Here is a 13,188-nt window from a genome sequence, read left to right as displayed (position 1 = left end):
TCAAAAACATCAGCTCAGCATCTCTATCAAATATGAAATATTCTTCTCTATGCTCAAATCTGCAGGTAAACAATACAATGAAATTTATTATTGACCACAAAATCTCCCATGGTTAACTATCCAAGCTTCTAATATTTGTCTGCATCAGTTGTGTTCCAATTTGTTTGAAAACAATTGCCATTTGCTTCAAAATAATAACTGGTTTTTGACATGTGACTATAACACAAAAGCAGGTCACAAAACAACTGACTCACAATAGATGAAAATGCAGAATTTAAAATAGCTAAATTCTCTTCTGAATTCAACACATATCCAATGTTGCTCATCAGTACATCAAAGAACACTGATCCTTTACTAAGGCAACTACAGTATGTACCCAGAACACCCAATATCCTTTACTTTGTCTATTGTAGGCCCGTGAATGGTGAATTTTACCAGACTTTAGAGAAAGCCAACCAGAAGATCCTCAGCCAACTTATGCCCAGCACACCAACACCCACACCCACCACCATTAATAACACATGCTCCTACAGAATCAGTGGTGGTGAGAAATTCAGCTCAAACATTAGGAACATCTCTTTTACAGTCAAAAAGGAACTGCAAGCTTGAGACTGCATATACATGTACTTGATGCATCAATTCCACTGCAAGAGTACATGAGATATTCAGGAAGTGGCTCAGTAATCTTCAGTGTCACTGGACCGCATAATATCTCCCATCGCAAACATCACTGGTGCCAGAATGGATTTCCATAAAAGTTCTCTTTGCTGCCTCCACTATCCACAAGAATCAGTCACTGAATTTATCAACAGTCACTGTCCCTTGTTACATCATGTACAATTAACAAGACAGACCACCAGTTGGCTGCTGTGATAACATATTGGAGTGCAGTGGGTCTAGGAGTCTACACAGGGTCTAGAGCCCGTGAAGTGGGCAGCACGGTGGCACAGTGGTTAGCACTGCTGCCTCACAGCGCTGGAGACCAGGGTTCAATTCCCGCCTCAGGCGACTGACTGTGTGGAGTTTGCACGTTCTCCCCGTGTCTGCGTGGGTTTCCTCCGGGTGCTCCGGTTTCCTCCCACAGTCCAAATATGTGCAGGTCAGGTGAATTGGCCATGCTAAATTGCCCATAGTGTTAGGTAAGGGGTAAATGTAGGGGTATGGGGGTTGCGCTTCGGCGGGTCGGTGTGGACTTGTTGGGCCGAAGGGCCTGTTTCCACACTGTAATGTAATGTAATGTAATCTAATCTAATCTAATCTAATAGTCTCACAACATTAGGTCAAAGGCAAAGATATCTTCTGCTGATTATTACACCAACCCACCAATGAATCCTGAATTATGCACCACTTGGCAGAAGCACTGCAAAAGAAAACTCCACGACGTCAACATCTATAACTGAAAATGACTCAGTAGCACCTCCAACAAAAGTGCTGACCAAACCCTGAAAGAGGTAGATGCCTGACCAGGTATGAGAGGGCCAAAAAGAAAATCTGACTTCACATCAACCTCAACAATCCAACCTGCTGCAGAGACCTGTATCTGCAAGACATCTGCTGGCTTGTTGACCACTAGACAACCCTTGTAAGGACCAAGCCCCAAGTTCTCCATTAATAAAGAGGCTGCTCATCATCTTGCCCACCGCCATGTCAAACCTGTAGAAGGTGCAGACAGCTCTTGCAAGGATGCAGTTTCGTATCAAAAGTGTGACACAAAGGTTTTTTGCTGTTTCTCTTAAATGTTACAAAACAAGCAGAACCTCTGAAGTTGGTGCAGTGTCTTTGTTGGGATCTGGGAGTAATTACAGTGAGGGGCTGGTTATCCAGATCCGCTCCTGCGATCTCCCCCCTCCCCTGCCCCCCCAACATCCAACCTGATAGCCACAGGAAGCTGGAAACAACACTAGGTTGAGGATTACAGGAATGGACCTGAACACAGCAGTGAGCCATAATACCAAACAAAATGAAAATCAAACCAAACAACAGGGAGAAATAAAACAGAAGAGGAATCCACCCGCAAAACAAAATAAAAATGACAAACAAAAAACGTGGAAGCATTTGTTTACTAAAGTGCAACTTTTAGTTAACGTTCCTGATATTGCGGGGTAAAGAACACTTGTCGCCAGTGTTTATGGAAGGAGGGTCAATCCCCCGTTTGCTGACCACTCACTGTCCGAGTTCCGGTTGGCGCCTGTGGCTGCTGCTCTCCTCTTCCTCCTCCCGTCGGTAAAACTCGAAGCGTTTCCAGCCGTCGTCAGATTTCACCCAATACCCTCCCGGGGATCGCCAGTCCTGCCCTAAGAACGGCATCTTTCCTCCCGCTGGAAGCAGTGGCTCCTGCTGCCTCCCGTCCCACTTGCCCAACCTCCACCACTTCAGAAGGAACTGGGTATCTACTGACGCTCGCGCCGCGGCCGTTAGTCGGCGGTTGCGATCAGAACGCACGGACAATCACAACTCGCGACACCTGTGTTTACAAACAGCGAACAGGTCCCGCCCCTTCCTGGGCCTTTATTGACGGAAACGCAACGGCCATCCGACCCGAGCCGGAAGTCTCTGCTTCTCCCGCCCCTATACCTTATCATAGCCAATCAGCGATCCGTTTCGTCCTTCCGCCCCACCCCTTCCCCGAAAGCTTCACATTGTCGGTCCTCACTGGTGGAGGTAACAGTCAATCATCGAGGAGGCGATTTGGACGAATACTGAAGGACGCCTATGAGGCAGTGTCCAATGTCTTACATTCTCTTTCTCCTTACACTGTTTTTCTCTCCCTCCACAGGTGCTGATCGACATGCTAAGCACCTGCCAAAACGTCGATTCTCCTGCTCCTCGGATGCTGCCTGACCTGCTGTGCATATCCAGCACCACACTCTCCACTCTGATCTCCAGCATCAGCAGTCCTCACTTTCGCCTATGCTAAGTTTACCAGTCTTCTCTGCCTTTGTTTCAACCATCCGTTCTTCTTGAATCTGTGGCAGTCACAGAGCGCAGTGTATGGGAGAGATGCTGCTAGAATTGTGGAGGGTGGGGGGCTGTAAATATATCACTTCCTTGTGCATATCCATCTGCACATGCAAAGTCACCCAATCTGCACTGTGTAACCAACCAAACTTTATGGGTAAACGCTGGCCAACAATACCCACTACAAACCAAATGATTCCCACAGTTACCTTGACTATATATCCTCACACCCACTTCCTGTACAGACTCTGTTTCATTCTCCCAGTTCCTCCATCTCCATCACATCTCTCCTGATGATGCCAGCTTCGAAAAGGAGACCTCCGAAATGTCCACCTTCTTGCTCAACTGAGGATTCCCCATCATAGTTGACAGCGCCCTCGGCTGGATCCGACCCATCACTCATATTTCAGCCCTCACCCCCCCCCCCCCCCCCTTCCCTTTCACAACAGCGATTAGGGCTCCTCTTGTCCTCATCTACCAACCTACCAGCAACCACATCTAGAGGATCATTAGCTGCCATTGCTGCCACCTCCAGCAGGATGTCAGCATCACTCTCCTCTCTCCTCTCCTGTCAGTCTTATGCAAGGACCGTTCCCTCTGGGGCATCCTGGTCCAATTCTCACTCACTCCTAACACACCCCACTGCCCCATGGCATCTTCTGCAACTGCAGAAAGTGTAACACCTTCCTGTTTATTACCTTCCTCCTCAGTATCGAAAGACCTAAACACACTTTCCAGGTGAAGCAGCATTTCACCTACACCTCAATCTAGTCGATGTCATTCACGCCTGTACATTGGCGAAATGAAGCGAAGACTGGGTGACCGTTTTGCAGAAGACCTATGTTCTCTCTGCAAAAAAAGACCCTAAGCTTCCAGTTGCCTGCCACTTGAACACATCACCATGTCCCCTGGCCAATACTTCTGTCTCAGGCTTACTGCAGTCGTTCAAGCACAGCTCAGCACAAGCTGGAGGAACTGCACCTAAGTTTCATCTTGGGAACAATAGCCTGCTGAATTCAATATTGAGTTCAACAATTTTAGGGCTTGATGCACGTTCTCCCATATCCTTACCCCAACACCCACACACCAGAGCTTGAATTACACATGGTCTGCTATTACACACAACCTGTTGTTAGCCACTAATTGTTCCCATTAGTACTTATTCTCCAGGCTGATGATTATCCATTCCTTGTCTGTCCAACTGTTCTCTCTGGGCTCTATTTGCACCTATCACTTATCTCTTATCCCTTCTCCCTAACCTGTCTTCTGCATAAAAAAAAGTTTTCTTGCTACCATCAGATCTGAGGAAGGGTCACTAGATCTGAAACATCTGATTTCTTTCCACAGATGCTGCCAAACCTGCTGAGCTTTTCAATAATATCTGTGGTTTTTTTCTGATTTCCGAAATCTCTGCAGTTATTTTGGTTTTTATTATATGAACTATGTTGAATTGAACCATGATGCGGTGAGAGATCTTGCTGAGCCTCACAGAGAGAAACTCTCCATGAAACACAACAAAACTGACATAGCCAGAAAACAAAATATTCAGACCTTGGTTTATTAGTTGTGTTAGGCCGAAGCATCACTCTTTTGAATAAAGGTGCTCTACCTCTCATTTTCAACCCATTGTTACCTCTACTTGTCTGTTATTGATTTTAGTTATTTATTGTCATTTGTATTTTATTAAAACATTCAGTGAAAAGTATTGTATAATATCATCACTCTGCGGCGTCTCCTTAAGATACAGAAAAATAAACCAAAACATAGAATATAAAGGCAGAAAAGAAAAAGAAAACAAAAGAAAAAGAATCACAAATTATAGAATCATAAAATCATAGAAAGTTTGCAGCACAGAAGAAGGCCATTTAGCCTATTCTATTAGATTAGATTAGATTAGATTTTCCTACAGTGTGGAAACAGGCCCTTCGACATAACCAGTCCACACCGACCCTCCAAAGAGTAACCCACCCAGACCTATTTCCCTCTGGCTAATGCACCTCATACTCTGGGCAATTTAACATGGCCAATTCACCTGAGCCGCACATCTTTGGATTGTGGGAGGAATAGTCCTGACTACCTGCAAAACTAATGCACCCAGTGCCAGTTGGCACCTTTTTCCTGTGTTGTTGCAACTTTTTCCTCTTCCATTGTCTATTGCCATCTTCATAATTGTTAGCACCCGAGAAATTTTCTTCTTTTGTCAATCGGCAAACAATAGTGTCAGCTCATTATTTAGGGGGGGTAAAAACAATGACTGCAGATGCTGGAAACCAGATTCATGATGAAGTGCTTTTGCCCGAAACGTCGATTTCGCTGCTCCTTGGATGCTGCCTGAACTGCAGTGCTCTTCCAGCACCACTAATCCAGAATCAACTCATTATTTATTTGTTTTGAGCTGTTTGTGCTTGTGAGAGATTTGCATATCATGTTTATTAAAGAAATGGATTTTACTTTGGTTATATTTAGAGTCATAAAGATATACAGCACAGAAACCCTTTGATCCAATTTGTCCATGCCACCCAGAAATCCTAACCTAATCTAGGCCCATTTGCCAGCACTTAGAGTCATAGAGTCATAGAGATGTACAGCATGGAAACAGACCCTTCGGTCCAACCTGTCCACGCTGACCAGATATCCCAATCCAATCTAGTCCCACCTGCCAGCACCTGGCCCATATCCCTCCAAACCCTTCCTATTCATATACTCATCCAAATGCCTCTTAAATGTTGCAATTGTACCAGCCTCCACCACTTCCTCTGGCAACTCATTCGATACACACACCACCCTCTGCATGAAAAAGTTGCCTCTTAGATCCCTTTAATATCTTTCCCCTCTAACTCTGAACCTATGCCCTCTAGTTCTGGACTCCCCCACTTCAGGGAAAACACCTTGTCTGTTTATCCTATCCATGCTCCTCATGATTTTATAAACCTCTATAAGGTCACCCCTCAGTCTCGGAAGTCCAGGGAAAACAGCCCCAGCCTATTCAGCCTCTCGCTATAGCTCAAATCCTCCAATCCTGGTAGCATCCTTGTAAATCTTTTCTGAACCCATTCAAGCTTCACAATATCCTTCAGATAGGAGGGAGACAATAATTGCACGCAATATTCAAAAAGCGGTCTAACCAATGTCATGTACAGATGCAACATGACCTCCCAAATTCCGTACTCAATGCTCTGACCAATAAAGGAAAGCATACCAAACGCCTTCTTCACTATCCTATCTACCTGCGACTCTACTTTCAAGGAACTATGAACCTGCACTCCAAGGTCTCTTTGTTCAGCAACACTCCCTAGGACCTTACCATTAAGTGTATAAGTCCTGCTCTGATTAGCTTTTCCAAACTGGAGCACCTCACATTTATCTAAATTAAACTCCATATGCCACTCCTCAGCCATCTGATAAAGATCCTGTTGTAATATGGGGTAACTTTCACTGTCTACAATATCTCTAATTTGATGTCATCTACAAACTTACTAACTATACTTCCTACCTTCACATCCAACTCATCTATATTAATGATGAAAAGCAATGGACCCAGCACTGATCCTTGTGGTATACCACTGGTCACAGGCCTCCAGTCTGAAAAGCAACATACCACCACCACCATCTGTCTTCTGCCTTCAAGCCAGTTCTGTATTCAAATGGATAGTTCTCCCTGTATTCTATGAGAACTAACCTTGCTAACCAGTCTCCCATGAGGAACTTTTTGGACCCCTTACCGAAGTCCATATAGATCATACCTACTGCTCTGCCCTTAACAATCTTCTTTGTTACTTCTTCAAAAACTCAATCAAGTTTGTGAGATGTGATTTCCCAAACACAAAGCCATGTTGGCTATTTCTAATCAGTGCTGAAAATGTGTTGCTGGAAAAGCGCAGCAGGTCAGGCAGCATCCAAGGAACAGAAGAATCGACATTTTGGGCATGAACCCTTCTTCAGGAATGAGGAGAGTGTGCCAAGCAGGCTAAGATAAAAGGTAGGGAGGAGGGACTTGGGGGAGGGGCGTTGGAAATGCGATAGGTGGAAGGAGGTTAAGGTGAGGGTGATAGGTCGGAATGGGGGTGGGGGCGGAGAGGTCAGGAAGAAGATTGCAGGTTAGGAAGATCCCTGGCACCTTCCCCTGCAACCGCAAGAAAAAATTAACCGCCTCAACCTCTCCACCCCTCTCACCCACTCCAACCTCTCACCCTCGGAACATGCAGCCCTCCACTCCCTCCCTTCCAACCCAACCTCACTATCAAACCAGCAGACAAGGGAGGCGTGGTAGTAGTTTGGCGCACCTTTACACCGCTGAGGCTAAACGCCAGCTCGCGGACACCTCCTCCTACTGCCCCCATGACCATGACCCCACCTCCCATCACCAAACCATCATCTCCTGAAAGATGCAGTGAGTTGTTCCTGACCTCATAACAAGTCTTGCTGCACTTCCAGTATGACTGTCACATTTCTCACCATTACCCATGTCATTCAGGCCCCTGTAAGATTCCACTCTTTGACCCTGGAGAATATCAACTTGAACTTTGGAGAAGGAGATGTGAATGAAATCTATGCCTTTATCCAAGATTAGAATTAATACTATCCTGGATTGTTATGTCATGTCCACTTATTAATCCATGATGTATTATTATATTATGTTTAATGTTTTGTGTTGCAAGCTTTGTTTGAGAGTATCCTTCACAACCACTTGAATATTTCTGAGATGAACATCAGTCAGCGCTGCATGTTTCTGAGTAAGAGAATACTTCGTAGATTCCCACCTCACTTGTGTCAATGTTCACAACATCAAATAAAGCTCCATGCACATACAAACAGACACATGTATTCAAATAGTGAGTTTAGGTGGCATTCATTAATTCATATTACTCAGGTGAGGAGAAGCAAATGATGATACTAGGAGAGCAGCAGAAACTCACTGGCTGGATAACCAAGTGAATAGCATCCGGTGTTTTGTGGAATGTAGCAACACGTCATTCTGATCATAGAGTCATAGAGATGTACAGCATGGAAACAGACCCTTCGGTCCAACCCGTCCATGCCGACCAGATATCCCAACCCAATCTAGTCCCACCTGCCAGCACCCAGCCCATATTCCTCCAAACCCTTCCTATTCATATACCCATCCAAATGCCTCTTAAATGTTGCAATTGTACCAGCCTTCATCACATCCTCTGGCAGCTCATTCCATACACGTACCACCCTCTGCGTGAAAGAGTTGCCCCTTAGGTCTCTTTTATATCTTTCCCCTCTCACCCTAAACCTATGCCCTCTAGTTCTGGACTCCCCGACCCGAGGGAAAAGAATTTGTCTATTTATCCTATCCATGCCCCTCATAATTTTGGAAACCTCGATAACGTCACCCCTCAGCCTCCGACGCTCCAGGGAAAACAGCCCCAGCCTGTTCAGCCTCTCCCTGTAGCTCAGATCCTCCAATCCTGGCAACATCCTTGTAAATCTTTTCTGTACCCTTTCAAGTTTCAAAACATCTTTCCGGTAGGAAGCAGACCAGAATTGCACACAATATTCCAACAGTGGCCTAACCAATGTCCTGTACAGCTGCAACATGACCCAACTCCTGTAGTCCATACTCTGACCAATAAAGAAAAGCATACCAAACACCTTCTTCACTATTCCATCTACCTGTGACTCCACTTTCAAGGAGCTATGAACCTGCACTCCAAGGTCTCTTTGTTCAGCAACACTCCCGAGGACCTTACCATTAAGTGTATAAGTCCAGCTAAGATTTGCTTTCCCAAAATGCAGCACTTTGCATTTATCTGAATTAAACTCCATCTACCACTTCTCAGCCCATTGGCCCATCTGGTCCAGATCCTGTTGTAATCTGAGGTAACCCTCTTCGCTGTCCACGACACCTCCAATTTTGGTGTCACCTGCAAACTTAATAACTGTACCTCTTGTGCTCGCATCCAAATCATTTATGTAAATGACAAAAAGTAGAGGGCCCAGCACCGATCCTTGTGGCACTCCACTGGTCACAGGCCTCCAGTCTCAAAAACAACCCTCCACCACCACCCTCTATCTTCTACCTTTGAGCCAGTTCTGTATCCAAATGGCTAGTTCTCCCTTATTCCATGAGATCTAACCTTGCTAATCAGTCTCCCATGGGGAACTTTGTCGAACGCCTTACTGAAGTCCATATAGATCACATCTGCTGCTCTGCCCTGATCAATCTTCTTTGTTGCTTCTTCAAAAAACTCAATCAAGTTTGTGAGACATGATTTCCCACACACATGTTGACTATCCCGAATCAGTCCTTGCCTTTCCAAATACATGTACATCCTGTCCCTCAGGATTCCCTCCAACAACTTGCCCACCACTGAGGTTAGGCTCACCGGTCTATAGTTCCCTGGCTTGTTTTTATTGCCCTTCTTAAACAGTGGCATCACGTTTGCCAACCTCCAGTCTTCCGGCACCTCACCTGTGACTATCGATGATACAAATATCTCAGGTGGTATTGCTATTCACTGAAAATAGTCAAGAATATTTAGCCTGGAAAGAGGTTGTCACTCTTAAGATTGACAGAAGAAATAACTTTGTTACTGCTGGTGGTGTTCTAGTTCTGGAATGGCGATAGTGATCTTTTTAACAGATGGTGCACTCCTACAACTTCATTGTTACAGTATAGTTCCAGGACCTGTAGAGATGATTAGTTTTATAATGATGTGTTTCAAAAGTCCAACTCTGTGTTTTCTGAACTCCCTGCCCTCCTAGGCCATTTTTACATTAACGCCCCCATGATAGAATGGTTTTGTATTGGTATAATGAGATTGTGATGAGGAAGATCTGAGACACCAAACACATATAACGTCTCTTTCTGATGGCTATTGAATCTCATGTCCTATTACCACTGGACGGGACAATGAGATTTCATGACAGTCCTATGAAATAGTGTGGGTGAGGAATCATTTTTTTTAGATTAGATTACATTACATTACAGCATGGAAACAGGCCCTTCGGCCCAACAAGTCCACACCGACCCGCCGAAGCGCAACCCACCCATGCCACTACATTTACCCCTTACCTAACACTACGGGCAATTTAGCATGACCAATTCACCTGACCTGCACATCTTTGGACTGTGGGAGGAAACCGGAACACCCGGAGGAAACCCACGCAGACACAGGGAGAACATGCAAACTCCACACAGTCAGTCGCCTGAGGCGGGAATTGAACCTGGGTCTCAGGCGCTGTGAGGTAGCAGTGCTAACCACTGTACCACCGTGCCGCCCAAAAGGATGGAAGGAAATCAAGGTTTCCTAAACTGGGATTCTCTGGCCAACATTTATTCAGTTATTCAGCAGGGGAAGCACATTCATCAATGGGAATTTTGGTTCGAAAATTATTCTAAAGTAGTTAACAGCAGCCATCATAATACTAAATATTATTTTTTGTCAATTGACTATTTGAGACAATGTGGTGAAAAAAGTGATTGCGTACAGCTCCTTATTGCAGGCCAAAGATATGGTGTCAATAAGCTTGGTGTTTTCACTACAGATGCTCTAGAATGCTTAAGGGCAATCATGCAAGTATTGCCATGGCAACACCTAATGTTTGCTGATGGCAAGAGGATGAACGTGACTACTTGATCTATTTTTAATTGCCTGCTGACTCACAGAAAAGTAGCCTTGACTGACATATTTAATGTACAAGAAATAAATTGTTGCATACTTTTCACAACAGTGTAGAAGTTATTTTCACGAAATATCATGTGAGACTAAATCACACTGATCAGAATAGTTGTCGATTCAAACTCTGCTCTGTGGTTAACCAGCTAATTTATCATTTCAGTAAGAATAGCATCACTGGCTTTCGCATCCACAGGTGGAACTCAGAAATTGGAGACCAATCGCACTGTTGAATGCGGATTACAAAATTCTGTCAAAAGTAATCGCCAATCGGGTCAGGTCTGCTCTGGGGTCGGTGATTCACCCTGACCAAACCTGTGCTGTACCGGGCAGGAAGATCGCTGAGAGTCTTGCACTCCTCAGGGATGCAATCGCCTACGTGCAGGACAGAGGGTTGGACACCTACCTCATCAGCCTGGACCAGGAGAAAGTCTTTGACAGGATATCACACACATATATGAGAGACGTACTCTCCAAAATGGGCTTTGGGGAGGGAATCTGCAATTGGATTAGACTGCTCTACACCAACATTGTCAGTGCAGTTTCAATCAATGGGTGGGAATCAGATAGCTTCCCAGTCAGATCTGGAGTCAGGCAGGGCTGCCCTCTCTCTCCTGCCTTGTTTGTGTGCTGCATAGAGCCGTTTGCCGAGTCCATCAGGAAGGATGCGAGCCTGAGAGGGGTGACTATTCCTGGCAGCGGGGGCCTGCAGGTTAAGGCCTCTCTGTACATGGATGACGTCGCCGTTTTCTGCTCGGATCCGCTGTTCGTGCACAGACTCATGTACATATATGACCAGTTCGAACGGGCCTCGGTGGCCAAGGTAAACCTAGGCAAGACCGAAGCCATGCTCTTTGGGAACTGGGCTGACCAATCCTCAATTCCCTTCACCATAAGGACCGACCACCTAAAGGTGCTGGGTATTTAGTTCGGGAGGGCTGGGGCATGCGCCAAGTCTTGGGAGGAGAATATCAGCAAAGTGGGGCAGAAACTGGGCAGATGGAAGCTACAGTCGCTCTCCATCGTGGGAAAAAACCTGGTCATCAGGTGTGAGGCACTGTCATTGCTGTTATATGTGGCACAGGTCTGGCCTATTCCCAGAACTTGTGCCGCTGCAGTCACCCGGGCCATCTTCCAATTTATATGGAGATCAAAGATGGACCGGGTCCGAAGGGACTCAATGTATAAAGATCTGGGCAATGAGGGAAAAAAACACACCCAATGCCACCCTCGCCTTGATGGCCACCTTTGTGTGTGGCTGCATTAAGCTGTGCGTGGAACCCCGGTACGCAAACACCAAGTGTCACTACATACTGAGGTTCTACCTGTCCCCAGTGTTGCGAAGAATGGGCCTGGTCTCGCTGCTGTGGAACGCTCTGAGTAGTTCCATATCACCTGTCCTTCGTGGAGAAATTTATGAAGAAAAACACCTTTGACTACAAGTCCATCAAGAAGTGGTCAGCACGTAGTGTCCTTGAGACCGTTCTGGAAAAGGAGAGGGCAGATCCTATCGAGCGGTTCCTTGAGCAGACTGTCAAAGTCATTTGGCAGAATGCCTCATCGCCAGAACTTTCCAACAAGCACCAAGACATGGCTGGTCATGAGAAGAGCTCTGCCTGTGAGACCCTTTATGCACGCCCGGACTCTCAGCCGCACCGCATGCTGCCCTCAAAGCGGCTGCGGGGGAGACGAGACTGTCACACACCTCCTTCTGGAAGGTGCCTATGCAGAAGAAGTCTGGAGAGGAATGCAGTGGTGTTTGTCGAGGTTCGTCCCGAGCAGCGCCGTGATGTGGGACTCCATGCTCTATGGTCTGTTCCTCGGGACGCACACCGAGATGAACATCAACTGTGCCTGGAGGAGCATCAACTCGGTGAAGGATGCTCTCTGGGTGGTCCGAAACCTGTTGATCTTCCAGCTGAAGGAGTTTGCCCCGACTGAGTGTTGCAGACTGGCACATTCCAAGGTCCAGGACTACGTGTTGAGGGACGCGCTGAAACTTGGGGCAGCTGCCGCCAAGGCGCGGTGGGGAAAGACCACCATGTAATGTCTGCCTGCCTAAGCACAGGGGTCCGACGCAGTGAGGGAGCTCCGTTGACCACCCAGCTAAATATGTGGATAGTAATCGTACAGACCTGTATATATGAATGATTACTCTGTCTCTGTATGCAAAGAAATGGAATGTTTACGTATGTATGGCATGATCAATTGTACAGATCATCAAAATATTTTATGAATAAAGTATATTTTTGAAATTTAAAAAAATCCACAAGTGGTGATGTTGATGGCAACTGCATGGTCTTTATACAGCAAACCCTGATGGGAATGTCTTGAGTTTCAAATTGAGTACACAATCCAATTAGATTTAGATATCCCTGGCCAACATTTAAAATGCTCAATTACATCCCAACTTCATAAAAACACAATTGCATAAAATTTCAACCATTGCCTGAAGATGAGTAAGGAAGGGATACAGTATTTAAAAGAGATATAGAAACTTGTGAGTTATATGCATATGTACCCCATAGCTTGCTAAATATCTTTATCGCAGGAGAATCGACGTTTCGGGCATGAGCCCTTCTTC

At 45.7% G+C, this 13,188-nt stretch overlaps 1 protein-coding gene across 2 annotated transcripts in view; it reads right to left on the bottom strand.

The window, feature by feature from the left end:
* Positions 1-2,479, bottom strand: part of fbxo25 (F-box protein 25) — a 44,169-nt gene extending 41,690 nt beyond the window's left edge. Inside the window, exon 1 of one of the 2 annotated variants that reach the window (XM_043678874.2) lies at positions 2,168-2,479. In XM_043678874.2, coding sequence (XP_043534809.1) covers positions 2,168-2,307 — 140 coding nt within the window. In that variant the 5' untranslated portion in view covers positions 2,308-2,479. The remainder of the gene's footprint in view (positions 1-2,167) is intronic. The other variant, XM_043678881.2, reaches the window with a different exon arrangement.
* Between the last annotated feature and the right edge of the window lie 10,709 nt (positions 2,480-13,188).

The sequence above is a fragment of the Chiloscyllium plagiosum genome, unplaced genomic scaffold, assembly GCF_037043375.1.
Source record: "Chiloscyllium plagiosum isolate Xiang-an unplaced genomic scaffold, Cpla_swu_hap1 HiC_scaffold_3, whole genome shotgun sequence".
In the NCBI taxonomy this organism is placed as follows: Eukaryota; Metazoa; Chordata; class Chondrichthyes; order Orectolobiformes; family Hemiscylliidae; genus Chiloscyllium; species Chiloscyllium plagiosum.
This window is presented reverse-complemented; position numbering and strand designations above follow the sequence as displayed.